We start from the raw sequence: 15,910 nt of genomic DNA on the forward strand, positions 1-15,910 counted from the left end.
GGGTGAAGTCTAGATGTTAACGTGCTTGGTTTCAGTTGGTGGCTGATGTAAGAATGAAGCAAATTCCTCTTGTTGAAGCATGTATGTACCCCATAGGATTCAGACACCTGACCTCCCTAAAGCAGTCTGTGGAAATGTTTGTCCAGCTTGGGGGAACATGACACAGCTAAACCACAATAATGCTCTCTGCTGCAGGAAGACATCAGCTGGTTACAACCTGACCAATCTCTTTGTCGGCTCTGAAGGGACTCTGGGAATAATCACCAAGACGACACTACGTCTCTATGGCATCCCAGAAAGCATGGTCTCCGCGGTCTGCTCCTTTCCAACAGTGCAAGCAGCCTTGGACTGCACAGTGCAGATACTACAGAGTTGCATCCCCATAGCGAGGATAGGTAAGGCAACCCTTTAATATCAACTCTTTATACCTAAAGCACCAATAAAAGAGAGTGAGAAACAGGAGATGCAAACTGATGAGATGGTTGTGCTATCAGAAATGCAAACAACAGATGATTTGGCTGGATAAAAGCACAAATGAATTGTGTTGTATTTTATCTTGGATCCTACTTGGGTGCAGCACAATCCAAATGTGGGTGCATTATGGTCCAAACATGGATGGAATGTCACTTTGTACGTGGGTAATGTGTGACTGGTACACAGTTTTGTATGAGTTGTGTTAAATTGAATTGAATTTATTGTCACATGTACTGAGGCACAGTGAAAAGCTTTGTCTTGCAAGCAGTACAGGCAGATCACAGAGTTAAGCAGCATAGGTAAGTAAATAAGAGGTAAACAGCAGCAAAAACAAAAACACAGACACAGGCAAATGTTAAGAGTTTGTGAGTCCACTCAGTATTCTAACAACAGTAGGGTAGAAACTGTTTTGAAACTGTCTGGTGCGTGTGTTCGGGCTTCTGTACCTTCTCCCCAATGGTAGAGGTTGTAGAAAAACATTGCCAGGGTGGGATGGATCTTTGAGAATGCTGGCGGTCTTTCCTTGACAGGGGGCCCGGTAGATGGATTCTATAGATGGGAGGTTGGCCTTTGTGATTGTCCGGGCTGAGTTCACCACTCTCTGTAACCGTCTCCAATCTTGAATGGTACAGTTGCCATACCAGGTAGTGATACGTCCAGACAGAATGCTCTCGATGGCACACCTATAAAAGTTGGCACGGGTATTCGCCGTCATGCCAAATTTCCTCAGCTGCCTGAGAAAGAAGAGACATTGTTGGGCCGTTGTAACCAGTGCGTCCACATGAAGAGTCCAAGAAAGCTTGTTATGGATGACCATTCCCAGGAGCTTGACACTCTCCACTGTTCCACCTCTGTGCTGTTAACGTGTGGGGGTGGGGGTATGAGAAACATCCCGTCATACCAGCATTGAAAGTTAGGTTGTTCTCAGTGTACCATTTTTCCAGGTATTCCACCTCCCGTCTGTAGTCTGTCTCGTTGCCATCTGAGATTTGACCGACAATGGTGGTGTCATCAGTGAACTTGTAAATGGTATTAATATGTGGTATGACCTGTATGTAGGTGCAGAATGAGTGGCAATTTCAGCAGCTTCTGAGGAATGCTGTTGTTATACTTTGTGTATTGAGAAATTGGATTTTGGATTGAATGTGATTAGATGCCTTTAGCTGTTGAGTCCGAGGTATTAGTTAGCCCTGTATGATGGACTCCACAAACTGGTGATACCATTCTCCATTTACTCACCCCTCAGTGATTTACCACCTTTGTTTTTCAAGATAGTAGCCATTGATAGTTCATATTGGTTCACCATAAACATGATGAGGAGGCCTGAGCTTCCCATACTTTAATATGCACTGGGGTCACCTTCTGTTCCAGTGTCTCTCTCTCTCTCTCTGTATTGTCTAATTTACCAAGTTGGTTCAATGTCAATTTACCCTTTAAATGAAGTGTTATTTATTTCAATGAAATCCATGTCTTTTTTATTTCAATATCAAATTATCTTTAAGACAAAGCAGCAGCATCACTTTCCTCTGTATAAAAATGGAACAAATATATCAGCAGGAAATAAATCCAGGCATAGTTAGGAGTAAGTATCTTTACATGATGAATTTTGTTTGAAAATGATTGTTGCGTATGCTGGGTTGAGTCTGGCATGTAAATCAGTAAAACACAATTAGGCAACAGAAATAACTTACATCGATGTAGCATTTTGAACATCCGCGCTTGTGTTTCTCAGAGTTCCTGGACGATGTGATGGTTGATGCCTGTAACAAATACAGCAATCTCCGCTATACTGTTGCATCAACATTGTTCCTGGAATTCCACGGCACTGAGAGGAGCGTGGAGGAACAGGTTCAGGCCACAGGTGGGTTCACAGTTTTACCTGGGACCTGCTGCTCTTAGTCCTTTCTCACACTCACTCCATTTATGCAGTGGTTTATTTTTACAGAACAGGTCCTGACTCTGACCAGGATGATTTACCTTCATTGTTTTGTCACATTAATAAATTGACAGGTCCAGAAAAAATATATCAGCCACAATAAGAGGCACCATTAAATAAATATATTTATAGATATATATAGTAGGTGTTTATATATATTGATATGTAATATATATATGTTGTAACATGAAGGGGAAATAATTATAAATTACTTTAATACAGACATTTTTCTGTTTTGCACTCATCAATGCACATATACCACATTACTCATTTGTGTGATAGGCAGGATGTCTATCACACAAATGATAGACATTTGGTTTGACTGCAGCATCCTGTTAGTAGCAGTGTGAAACAGCTAGCTCCATCTGTTGCTCAAACATTTGAGATAACTTATATCTGGTGTAATCTGGGGAATTTTCAAGGCCTCTAGTCCCTTCATCAGTCTGCATTACATACAGCAAGAATTGACCTGAACAGGGTAGTAATTATCCCATAAGGTTAGTGATGGCCATTCCCTTGTCATTGTCAGCACCTTGACCAATCAGATTCAACATTCCTTTGTTTAAAATTTAAATCAAACTTGGCAGTTAACTGTCCGCCATTATTCACTGGTGCATTCTCCATGGTAATGTCTGTACCAATCAGAGTTCACATGGCAACCAATCAGCACTGTCTTCTCATCAGTGTAAATACTGGTTTTCCCTTAAATTGGTATTCTTGAGAATCGTGCTGAGGAGTGCAAGACAGAAACCTTCAACAACATGTGTTTTTTTTTTAGCAATACCCAAGTGTAAGGCTATCAATGATTGTTCTAGAGGGTGTGTCCATTGTTGCTGCTTTGGAATCTGAACGTTTTTCAGTTGAGGCCCTTAAGTAGTCAGTTGATAGGCCTCCTTTTACCAGCATCACTGGGGTCTTACCTATAGTGGGAGGCCAGTGTCAAGTCAAACCAGGTCGACAACTGAAACCAGGCAGACAACTGAAACCCACCAGATGCTTGGGGGTGATTGCCTCATTTCCAGATACCCTCTCCCAATCCGAGTGCCTCCCTTCCCCAAGGTAATCCTTCCACTGCCCCCACCCCATCTGGTTTTCCCCAATCCCTTCCTTCCATCCTACCAATTCTGAGCCTCCCCACAACCTCTGGCCTGTCAGCCTTGACCGATAGTCCCCAGACTTCCATTTAGCTCCAGGCTCCACAGTGCCTCCTCCTGTTGGACACTTGCAGTTCCAGGAGTGGCCACCACCTCCGACAGCGGTGCTGGGACAAGAGATTAGTCAGTGGTTGCAAGGTGATGCTTGTCCTATTCCTAGGGGTTCAAAGCCAACCTTGGGCAATAGGTGGTCTACTAGCTGGCACGTGAACCAAACGAGGAGGGGGATGGGGCCCACCACTGACATCTCCTCAGGAATGAGGACCTCTGCCCCAGTGTAAAATTCAAGCAATTGTTCCAGAAAACAGAACTTAATTCTGTCAAAATTGTTTTCTTTTTTCTTTTGGGATTTGATCAAGGGACAGCACAGGAACATGGTGTTGAAGTAGATGATCAGCCATGATCTCACTGATTGGCAGAACAGGGTCAAAGGGCTGAATGGTCTGCTCCTATTATGTTGAGCTGAACTGTTTCCCTTAGTCTATAAGAAAATGTGTGCAATTCTAGAAAAACCTGTGTTTTAATTTCTGTGTTTGGGCTTTTCTGAGTTCCATGTTTATTTCTCCCAGAATCACTAGAGGTCCATAAATTATGGTCAAAATTCTGCTTGCATTTCAATCCATCAATTCTACTCTCAGTTGTATGGTTCTTTCTCTGCTATGTTCAGATAATAATGTAATTCTGAATGATGCTGAAAACTAGGCACATCTTGTAGAAGCCTTCTGTATTACACTGATCAGGACAATTCTCGAGAAATACCAGAGGGAAGGGAAACCAACATTTATTCTGTATAAAGAAGAATGCCAATTGGTTGGCAAGTGGTAGAGGCATTGCTTTGGAGAATGCATTAGTTAATGATGATTGACAGGAAACTACTAAGCTTAGTTTCAATTGCTTGTTTATATTCATTGTCACATAAACAAGATATTTACAGTGCAGATGAGTTCACAATTTTTTAAGCATGCATATCCAAAATAAAAATGAAAATGGTGAATGAGTTGTGAAGCAGATGTGAAGCCATTATGACTTAATCCATTTTTTTTTCTCTCTACAATTGTTCCTTCGTTTGAGCGCCGTTGCAGATGGCTTCATCACATGTTTAGTCGTTCATTATACGAAGCCCTGCTGAATTGACATCTCTGATGAGTGGGTTTATTTACATTCTGTGTTCATACTGTGGGAGGCGGTGGTGTGGGGTGAAGCCTCTGGCTGAAGTAAATACTTCCTATCCTTGCAAGCTGGACTGCAGCAGCACAGGGGAACACAGCAGGCATTAAATCGGGGCACTGCCATCTGGTCGTTGCTTAGAAATGGAGGAAAATAAAAAGTTGCTTTGGCATTGGTCCAGTGCCCATGTCCCTAGTGGCTATGCATCTGTATTGTCAAGTCATAGAGATCCACAGCACAGAAACAGAACCTATGGTCTAACTCGTCCATGAAGACAGATATCCTAAATTAATCTAGTCGTGTTTCCCAGCAATTGGCCCATATCCCTTTAAACCCTTCCTATTCATATACCCTCCCAGATGCCTTTTGAATGTTGGAATTGTACTTGTCTCCACCACTTCCTCTGGCAGCTCATTTCATACATGCACCACCCTCTATGTGAAAAGGTTGCCCCTTAGGTCCCTTCGAAATCTTTCCCTTCTCACTTTAAATCTATGCCCCCTAGTTTTGGACTCTCCTACCATGGGGAAAAGACCTTGTCTATTCACTTTATCCATGTCCCTCATGATTTTATAAACTTGACTAAGGTCACCCCTCAGCCTCCTACCCTCCAGGGAAAACAGCCCCAGCTAATTCAGGTTCTCCCTACAGCTCAAACCTTGCAAACGTGGCAACATCCTTGTAAATCTTTTCTGAACCCTTTCAAGTTTCATAATAACCTTCTGATAGCAGGGAGGCCACGCATCTTGCCTTAGGGCAACTCAGCTGCAAGAGACCTCTCAATTTAGTCCCAGCCAAAAGAGAACAAGCACTAGTCACTAAACAGAAAAAAAATATTAAATGTTGGAAATCAGAAACAAAAAGGCTTTTATTGTAGAGTACAAATCCCCTGGCCTGATATTTCAGAGATTTGAAGCCTTCTGAGGCAAATTTGCACTGGAGACCATTTCAGATTCACACTAACAACAGGATGTAAATCCATTTAAAGCTGTGAATCAGTGTTTGGATCATATTCAAGATTTTACTTTTCCTGCTGGTGATAGATAAAGCCAAACAGATCCCTTGCTCTACCCTGGCAGTTGTGCCTGTGTAGAATGGCTGCCCTGTCACATTTGTGTCTGGTTGCCTCACAGAGGAGATAGTGAAGGTGAACAGTGGCTCTGATTTCGTTTGGGCAAAAGATCAAGAAACGCGGAACAAACTCTGGCAGGCGCGGCACAGTGTGTGGTACGCCGCTCGTGCCATGCGCCCGGGCTCTGAGGTAAGGCAGCGCTGGCTTTCGTCTCAGGCACTTCAAACCATATCCTCAAACCTGTTCGACTAACAAACAAAATCTGCTTTGTTCCTCAAGGGTTATTCCACAGATGTCTGTGTCCCAATTTCAAAGCTACCAGAAATCATCGTGACCACAAAAGAAGATTTGGTGAGGTCAAAGCTTACAGGTTAGCTGGATAGGATGTGCCATTCCAAAAACTTGACATCTGCTGCCTCCCTTCGCTTCCTTAGTTGGGACCAGTGTGGGTCACAGTCGGTACATACTGTTATAGAGTCATATAGCACGGAAACGGACCCTTCGCTCCAACCAGTCCATGCTGAACATAATCCCAAACTAAAGTAGTCCCATCTGCCTGCTCCTGACTTATGTCCCTCCAAACCTTTCCTATTCATACATCCATCCAAATATCTTTTGAATTGCTGTAATTGGAGCCACACCCACCACTTCCTCCGGATGTTCATTCCACACACACAACACCCTCTGTGTAAAAAAATTATGCCTCTCATATCTTTTTTAAATCTTTCTCCTCTCCCCTAGATTTAAAATCCCTCAGCTTAGGGAAAAGACAACTACCATCAACTCTACATCAGGCAGGGTTATATTTTACCTCCAGGGTCCATATACATTGCTTTCAATAGATGGTCTGTTGTGTAAATTGACTAAATGCTCTCAGTGGTCCCTTTCGAACACTCTGCCTATTTTCAGATTGTTGCTAAGTCCGGTCAGGCTTCAGCCCAAATCCATGTGGAAACTCATGGAATGGTGCTGGTGTTGAAATACAGACCATCTGACCGCTTCAGGTACGGGAGCAAGTATGACGAGGAAACCCGCAAAGCGTTCGGCTGAATGGATTCACCAAAGCATCTGGGTGTTCTGGTACATGAATCACAAAATGTTAGTGTGCAGGTACAGCAAGCGATTAGGAAGGCAAAAGTAATGTTGTCACTTATTGCAAGGGTAATGGAATATAGAAGTATGGATGTTGCTACAGTTACACAGAGCACTGGTGAGGTCTTTCCTAGTATACTATGCACAGTTTTGGTCTCCTTATTTTAAGAAAAGATGTCATTGCTTTAGAAACAGATCAGGGAAGATTCACTTGGCTAGTGCCTGGAATGTTGAAAGGATGTTCCCTCTTGTGGGAGAATCGAGAACGAGGGGTCATGGTATAAAAATAAGTGTCACCTATTTATGACCGAGATGAGGAAGCAGTTTTTCTCTCAGATGGTTGTGAGTGTCTGTAATTCCCTTCCTTCCTCAAAATGCAATGGATGCAGAATCTTTAAATAGTTTTAAGGTGGAGGTAGATCGATTCTTGATGACCAAGGGGATGAAAGGTTATTGGGGAGATTCAGGAATGTGGAGTTGAGGTTAAAATCAGATTAGCCATATTAAATGGCAGGGCAGACTCGAGGCACTGATTGATCTACTCTGGTTCCTTGTTCATTAACCGGAAGGGATTGAGTGAAGATGGTTCCTCCGGCAGGGGCAGATAGATCAGAGGTCAGAGTTACAACGCTATGGAACATGAGCTCTTCTAGAAGTTATTTTTACTGTGTATTGATGGTAGCTTGTGACCAGGCCCTGTCAATCACATGAGGAAAGAGGATTAAGAGAAACTTCCCTATCCATTTTAATCACAGAAGATTGAAGATTGATCAAATCCCTATCTTTTAAATTTAAAGGTGATTTGCTAGAGCAGAAAGGGAAGAACTATTTCCTCTAGTGTGGGAATCCAGAACAAGAACATTAGTTTTAAATTTAGAACCATGGTCGTTCATGAGTGAAATCAGGATATACATTTCCATATGTTGCACCATTGTAATCTGGAACTCTTCCAATAAAGGTGCCATTGTTGGGATCATTGAAACTTTTGAGATGGATAGTATCTTTGTTAGTTCACCATTTAATAGATAAAGGAGCAAAGAAAGTGTGAACAGGCTTCATGTACACAATGGTCGTGATCTAATTAAATGCAGGGGCATGTTTGAGGGGCTGATATTAGAGTCATACAGCACAGACCCTTCGGTTCAATTCGTCTGTGCCAAACGAGATTCCAAACTAAACTAGTCTCACTTGCCTGTGTTTGACCCATATCCCTCTAAGTCTTTCCTATTCATGTACCTGTCCAAATGTCTTTTAAATATTGCAACTGTACCTGCGCCTACCATTTCCTCTGACAGTTTATTGCACATACGAACCACTCTCAGTTTGGAAAAGTTGCCCCTCAGGTCCCTTCTAAATCTTCTCCTCTCACCTTAAAACTATGTCTTCTACTTTCAAACTTCCCTAGCCTAAGGAAAAAACCTTTGATATTCACCTATCGATGCCCTTCATGATATTATATATTTCTATAAGTTCACCCCTCAACTTGCTATGGTACAATGACAGAAGTCCCTGTCTATCCAGTCTCTCCTGATAACTCAACCCTGCAGTCCCAGCAGCAGCCTTGTAAATCTTTCTTCATGCTCTCCAATCTAATAAGATCCTTCCTAATGCCAGTCTTTTAAAAAGGAAGAAAAATCCTCAGCGATCTGACAGGCAACGTTTAAACAGAAACAAACAGAGAATGCTGGAGAAACGCAGAAGGTTTGGCAGCATCTGTGAAGAACTCAAGAAGAGTCGTACAAAACTCGGAACATTACCTCTGTTTCTTCTCTCCAGCTGGTTGACCTGCTGAGTTTCTCCAGCATTCTGTATGTTTGTTTTGGATTTAGCTTTTATTTGATGGCTTAAGCAGAGCACCTTTCTGTAACATTTATCCCTCAGCTTATTGGATAAGATTAAATATGGTTCCCTCTTTAATGAGTAATGCTTTTAAACTTACAATGAAACCATTGACAAAAACAAGAGAATCTGATGTGAAACATGTGACCAACTATCATCTTCAACCCAAGGACCTATTGTAGGCCACGTAGGAGATGGTAACTTCCACTGTTTGATGATGGTGGACCCACAAGATGAGGATGAATTGACGAGGAATAAAGAGTTCACCAATAGACTGGCCAGGTACAGTAATTTTAGGCTGAATTTTATCGCCGGGGAATTGCAGGGAGGGTTTCTTGTTGTGGGCTCACAACGACTTTTCTCATACAGTTTTCTACTGCTCACCTCGTTGATTATTGCGTGCAGGTTGCATGACACCCATCTTGACCAGTCACACATCCCTGGCTGCATACCCAGAGCCTCTCACCTCAGTGGGTACTCGGTTTTGATTTGATTCAGGAGCAAGTTCTGGTCAGCGCATCACTGGCACGTCCCTCCAGCTCGCTGAGGAGGAAATGGCCTAGGTCACTGGGCACCCAGAGCTTCCTAGAGACCAGGGGGCTGCTCAGGCCTAGGCACAGGACAATCCCATAATGTCTGACTTTGTACCAATGCACAGATAGTGACAGCAACAGCTTGGTCAGAGACACTCGGTAAACTGCACCGGACGTTGAAGGAGCCCGTCGATGTTAGCAACGCCTAGCTGTCTCCATAGGTAGGTTGGTGGTTGCTATGGAGAGCCAGGTCCAGCAGAACTCTCAGAGGTCCATGACTTTAAGCACTGTCCCTCAGCATCAGCAGCAAGAGGGGGACAAGGGAGCTCAACCTCACTCCCGGTGCCTCTTCCTCTCACAGAAGCAGGGTAGTGCCTGCAGGCACCCAGACAGAGTAGGACACACACACAGACAGACACACAGGCACATGCACAGAGACACACACATAGACACAGACACAGACATGCAGACGCACGCACAGAGACACACACACACACATAGACACACACACACACACACAACCACCAGAGGTTTCCTCTCAGGATGCTCCAGGAGTGCCTGGACACTCCAACCTCCATTCCCAAACCATGTAGAAGTTGCAGCCAAGGAGGGTGAACCTGTCGCTGGGCAGGCTTTGGCTGTATAGTCCCAAATGTCCTTGGGATAAGCCAGGCCAACAGGTTGCACTGCAGAGCTGCTCGAAGGGAGAGCTCTCGAACTATTACGCTGATCTGGACACACCTGAAGGTTCTCTGCACTGTCCAAACTGGGGCATTGTATTCATGGGAATTGGAATGCTGAAGTGTTTATGCTACATTCACTCAGCAATATCAGTCAACAACCTCTTTGCTTTGTTGACTGATACCCAATTAGCCCAGATTGCTTTCAAATTCCCCTTTAATTAGTTGGAGAGACTACAACACCGAGTTCCCCTTCCAACCCCCCCCCCCCCCTCAGTTTATTGAAGCCACTAATTTACCTATTACATTTTATCTGTCACTATTGAGCCCACTTATAGACATTATTCAATTTCTCACACTCCAGTAACCCTCCCTTAGGCTGCGCAGTTCTTTGCTGACTTCATCCGCAGATGGATGTTGTACATTCCCAAAGAATTTATTTATATTCAATATTTTAAATCTTCCGAGAGACCTCGGTTTCATTGATGTCAAAACTAGCGTCTGTTCAGTTTATTTCTGTTAATGTCGAGCCATTACTATAGCAACATGCTCCTTGATTAAAGGAGAAAATCCAATCGGATTCTCTGGTGAATGTGGAAAGAAGGTAATTGTTAAGTCGGTACACAGTAAGGCATCTCATCTCTGTTCTGGCATTACTTGATTTCCCTGAAGAGAAGAAAATGGCACTTTTCAAAGTGTTTGAAGATCTGCTGAGCTGTGATCTTAATGTCAAGATGGATTATTCCAGCTCAGCAGTGGATATATGATAGAAGGTAGTGGTTTGTAAAAACAATCCCAGATGATCTTTAAGTTGAATTTGACAAGATGACGTGCCTTGGGGGCTTGGATTAGGAGGCTTACACACGCCAGTGATGCAGCTTGTTGGACTGCCTGCATTTTCAGGTCTCCCCCCACAACCCAAAGTGCTCGATACAAGAAGTTGGCTTTAACTACAAAGTCACCAGAGTTTGCTAATTCCTGAAAGCTGGAGTGGGCGAATGGTGTCTCACCTGCAAATGTTCACATGTTAGCAAAACGAAAGGTTAAAGGATTGGGGCCCAGTGGAGAGTAGGTGACGCCATGCTGTTGTGGCCTCAGAATTGCTAATCCTGCTGCTTGCTCGGCAGTAGCTCCTTGCCTTTCTCACTGTATAGGGTGGAACGTGTCATTCTGAAGAGCAGATCTATCTACCTATCTATCTATTCGCAGCATTAACGGATACGATTGCAATCTCTGTATATTTGGTGGTACTCGGAAATATAGATACAGTGTACATTTGGAGCAGTCCTTTGAAAGATTCCTGAGGGGGGATGACTTTACCATTTTTGTGAGAAGATCTGTGGCTCAGTTAAGTTCATCTGTCACAGGGAACCCATGACTGTTTAAAGCTTCTTAGAGTGCCTTATGTTGATGAGCATTGGTAGGCAGAACATCATTCTCAATCCTTTCTTACCTTCCCATTCAGCTCATTTAGTGACTCAGTATTGGGAGTGCGCTTGACCCCTACATAAACATTACAGAGAACCGAATAAGTTAAAGAGAAGGTACAGTCACCTTAATGTTAACGCATTGTTGGGCTTCCCTCTCATTAGAGAGAGGGATGACTGATGATGGTTTAACCGGAGGCTCAGGTGAGGGGAGAGGTCAGGGAGGAGAGTCCCTCATGGTAACCTTAGCTGGTGTGGGAATTGAACCCACACTGTTGGCATCCCTGTGCATCACAAACCAGCTGTCCAGCCAACTGAGCTGGCTCATACAGAAACCTGGAAAGCTCCTGAATTGTTGTTTATACAGTAAAATGGTTCTGTAAAGGTCACTATTTTAGTGTAGATCGAGGATAATACAAGGTTATCTGTTGAAAATAGATTCACGAGGAAAGATGTGTGTGAATGATTCCAGGGATGGAGATCTACAGCAATAAAAATGGATTGGAAAAGTTGGGAGTGTTTTTCTGAGACAAGGGAAAAATGATACAGGTGTCATGAGGGGTCTGGCATGGACAGAATGAATTAGGAGAAACTTTCCATTCACGAACTGATCAACACTGAGGGGCACAGATTTGAAGTAATTAGCTAAGGAAGTAAAAGTGACATGCGAGAGAAAACAAAACCTCCTCATGCAGCAAGTGTTTAGGGTCTGGAACGTACTGCCTGAGGGTATAGTGGAGTCAGATTCAACTAGAGGGAATTCCAGAGGGAACTAGACTGTCATTCCAAAAGGAAGGATGTGCAGGGTTTTGGGGAATGGGAAGGGGAATGATACTAAGTGAATAGCTCAATCAGAGAGCTAGTGTGCAGACTGTAGGCTGAATGGCCTCCTCGAGTGCTGTAATGATTCGGAGATTCTGTAATACTGCATATTTTCAGGGGAAAGGAATTGCTTATTACTGAGCATAGAAGGTATTTTCAACAGTTTAATTGTATTCTGTTGTCAAGGTTCAGCTTGTCTGACTGAAAGAGAAATGAAGAAAGAGCATTTTTCAGAATGAAGCAACATGGATTAACCCTAAAACCAAATAGGAATCCCAAGGCAATATCTAGAAATTCATGAACAAAACTCTCTGGAGGGTTAACTCTCACTACAATGCCAGTCAGAAGGGTAGCAAGAGTGTGTACTTGAATCGATAATCATTGCATATTCATTATTTAATATAGAATCTGAGTGAGTGTTGATTTCTCCCATGTTATTTAGTCCATGAACTGAGTCGAAGAGTGCGGTGCTGGAAAAGCACAGCAGGTTAGGCAAGAGAGGCAACGTTTCAGCCCTTCCTCAGGAATGAGGCTTGTGGGCCAAGGAGGCTGGGAGATTAATAGGATCATTCAAGGGACAGGTAGGTCCTACTTGTCCATCTCCTTCCCACCTATATGCTCCACCCTCCTCTCCGATCTATCACTTCCCTCCCCACCCCCACCACCCCCACCTTCATCTACCTATTGCATTCCCAGCTACCTTCCCCCCAAGCCCTCTCCCTCCTCCCATTTATCCTCCAGCCCCCTTGGCCCACAAGCCTCATTCCTGATGAAGGGCTTATGCCCGAAACGTCGATTTTCCTGCTCTTCAGACGCTGCCTGACCTGTGTGTTTCCAGCACCACATTCTTCGATTCTGATCTCCAACGTCTGCAGTCCTCGGTTAAGAACTGATAGAGTTGACTGACTAAAGGTTCTCATAGCTCAGTGTGAGTTAGTGCTGTAATTACAGAACATAAGATATTCAAAAACATTTTAATGCAACAGGTTACCTTGCTAATTGGGCTCTTATTTTCTCTCTTTCTCGCTCTCTCTCATAGAAGAGCATTGGCCATGCATGGCACCTGTACTGGGGAGCACGGTATAGGCTTGGGCAAGAGGCATCTCCTGGTTGAAGAAATTGGTGCGGCTGGTATGGAAGTGATGAGGGAAATTAAAGCTGCACTGGATCCCAAAAACATCATGAATCCTGGCAAAGTGTTGTAAAACAGGGGATGCCCTTTTCCCCATCCAAAGATCTCCACTTCCCTCCAGTCAGCAAATTTCAGTGTCATTGGGATTGATGCACAGACGATGAAATTCTTCTGAAGAAGGGAATACATGGGGAAGTCTTACAGATGTCACACTACAGGCCACTGGATTCTAAAGAAGGTTCAATGGTTGATAATTAAAAGTTACTCCGGGTTAGCATTTGAGTAATTCCTCAATTGATTTATTACAAATTATTTGGTTTATTAGAAATTGGATGCTTTGGATACAAAAAAAAAGAATCAAAATGTAGCATGGAGCATCTCAGAAGGAATACAGGCCTGGCCAGCCAGGCTCTAATCAACATTTTGCAAACCAAAGTGAGTCATCAGCAGCTTAATCGTCAAATGTTACTGTTTGATTCTTTTAGTTTAAAACTGCCTTTAATGAGGAAGCTTATTTTTAATCTATCATGTAATGTTAATAATGTTCTAAATATTTGTGAATAATAAAAACGTTACTTACCCACCACATGGGACCTTCCTTTCTTTTCTTCAAATGCAAATGCAAACAAGAAATATCGAAGGCGATGAAGTGTGGAGCTAGAAAGGCAGAGCAGGTCAGGCGGTATCGAAGGAGCAGCAGAGTCAACTTTGGTTAGGACCTTCAAAATCCGGCAGAGATTCCCCTGCTTCTCTTCCAACCTGATCTACTGCATCTGCTGCTCCTGATGTGGTCTCCTCTACATTGGAGAGACCAAACGCAGACTTGGGGACTGGTTCGCAGAGCATCTGCGCTCCGCACGCTCCAATCACCACCACCTTCCACTTACCAGCCATTTCAACTCCCCCTCCCACTCCCTTGGCGACATGTCCATCCTGGGCCTCCTCCACCATCAAAATGCAGCCACATGTCAGCTGGAGGAACAACATCTTATAATCTGCCTCGGGAGCTTACAGCCAAATGGCCTTAACATACAGTTTACCAGCTTCAAAATCTCCCCACCCCCAGCCTCAACCCATGTTCAGCCCTCCCCCTCCCCCCGCCTCCTAAGCTGTCCATCTTTCTTCTCACTTATCGACTCCATCCTTCCCACTGACCAATCACAATAATCCCTTACCTGCCTCCACCTATCACCATAGCACCTAAGTTTTCCCAAGCTCCCTCCCCAGGCATGATGAAAGGTCCCAATGTTGATTTTCCTGCTCCTCCAATGCTGCCTGACCTGCTTTTCCAGCTCCACATTTTATCGACTCTGACTTCCAGTCCTTACAATCTGCAAGAAATACCAGACTACAATATGGGGAAAAATGTTATGTCGGGAATACTGATCCTTTTGAGAATATTATGCTGCACATTATTGGCTAAATAGAATTGAATCTTCTTCCACTCCCGTCTCAACAGGGAGGTAGTGTTAATGTCACTGGACTAGTAATCTAGAGCCCCAGGAAACCCACCGCTACTGCCACAGCATTCCCCAAACTCATCAGCACTCTTCCATAGAGTCATTCAGCATGGAAAGAGACCTTACCATCCAATCAATCCACACCGACCATAATCCCAATCGAAACTAGTCCCTTCCTGCCTGCTCCTGGCCCATGTCCTTCCAAACCTTTCCTATTCATGTGGCACTGCTGCCTCACAGCGCCAGGAACCCAGGTATTATTCCAGCCTCGGGCAACTGTGTGTGTGGAGTTTGCATGTTCTCCCCGTGTCTGTGTGGGTTTCCTCATGTGCTCCGGTTTCCTCCCACAATCCAAAGATGTACAGGTTAGGTAGATTGGCCATGCTAAATTGCCCTGTAATATCCAGGGATGTGGAAGCTAGGTGGATTAGCCATGGGAATGCAGGGTTACAGGGATAAGATGGGTCTGGATGCGATGCTCTCAAAAGGATCAGTGTGAACTTGATGGGCCGAATGGCTTGCTCCCACATTGTAGGTATTTTATGACTCCATGTACTTACCTAAATGTCTTTTAAATGTTGTAATTGTACTCGCATCCACCACTTCCTCAGGAAGTACATTCCACACGTCAACCACCCTCTTTGTAAAGAATTTGCCTCATGTTTTTTCTAAATTTCTCTCCTCTCACTTTAAAAATGTGTCCCATGGTCTTGAACTCCCCTATCCTAGGAACAGGCAACTACCATTAACATCCTTTATACCCCTCATAATTTTATAAACTTCTATCAGGTCGCCTCTCAACCTCCCATGCTCCAATGAAAAGAGTCCCAGCCTTTCTTTATAACTCAAACCTTCCATACCGAGGAACACTTGGACAAAGAACTGAGGGTGACAGGATGAAAAATGTATTCTGGGTGGGGGAATTCAATGTCAACCAAGAGTGGCTCAATAACATCACCTCCTGACCAGGTCGGCCTAGTCCTGAAGGACATACCTGTTAGACGGGCTCTGTGGCAAATGGAACCAACAACATAACTGTCCTTCTCTTCACCGGTTTACCTGAAACAACTGTACATTGTAGTATCAGTAATAGTGCACTGTCCTTGTGGAAACAAAGTTCCA

The 15,910-nt window shown here is 43.8% G+C and overlaps 1 protein-coding gene across 4 annotated transcripts in view; it reads left to right on the plus strand.

The window, feature by feature from the left end:
- Positions 1-13,914, plus strand: part of ldhd (lactate dehydrogenase D) — a 37,519-nt gene extending 23,605 nt beyond the window's left edge. The window contains exons 6-12 of one of the 4 annotated variants that reach the window (XR_006314169.1): positions 196-395; positions 2,207-2,335; positions 5,865-5,992; positions 6,083-6,173; positions 8,905-9,016; positions 9,393-9,488; positions 13,236-13,313. Coding sequence is in view for 3 of the 4 variants with exons in the window: in XM_043707181.1 (XP_043563116.1) it covers positions 196-395; positions 2,207-2,335; positions 5,865-5,992; positions 6,083-6,173; positions 8,905-9,016; positions 13,236-13,401 (826 nt within the window). In the remaining variant the exon portion in view is untranslated. Of the gene's footprint in view, positions 1-195; positions 396-2,206; positions 2,336-5,864; positions 5,993-6,082; positions 6,174-8,904; positions 9,017-9,392; positions 9,489-13,235 lie in introns of all 4 variants that reach the window. The other 3 variants (XM_043707181.1, XM_043707182.1, XM_043707183.1) reach the window with 3 other exon arrangements.
- Positions 13,915-15,910: the final 1,996 nt, after the last annotated feature.

The sequence above is a fragment of the Chiloscyllium plagiosum genome, chromosome 17, assembly GCF_004010195.1.
Source record: "Chiloscyllium plagiosum isolate BGI_BamShark_2017 chromosome 17, ASM401019v2, whole genome shotgun sequence".
NCBI lineage: Eukaryota > Metazoa > Chordata > Chondrichthyes > Orectolobiformes > Hemiscylliidae > Chiloscyllium > Chiloscyllium plagiosum.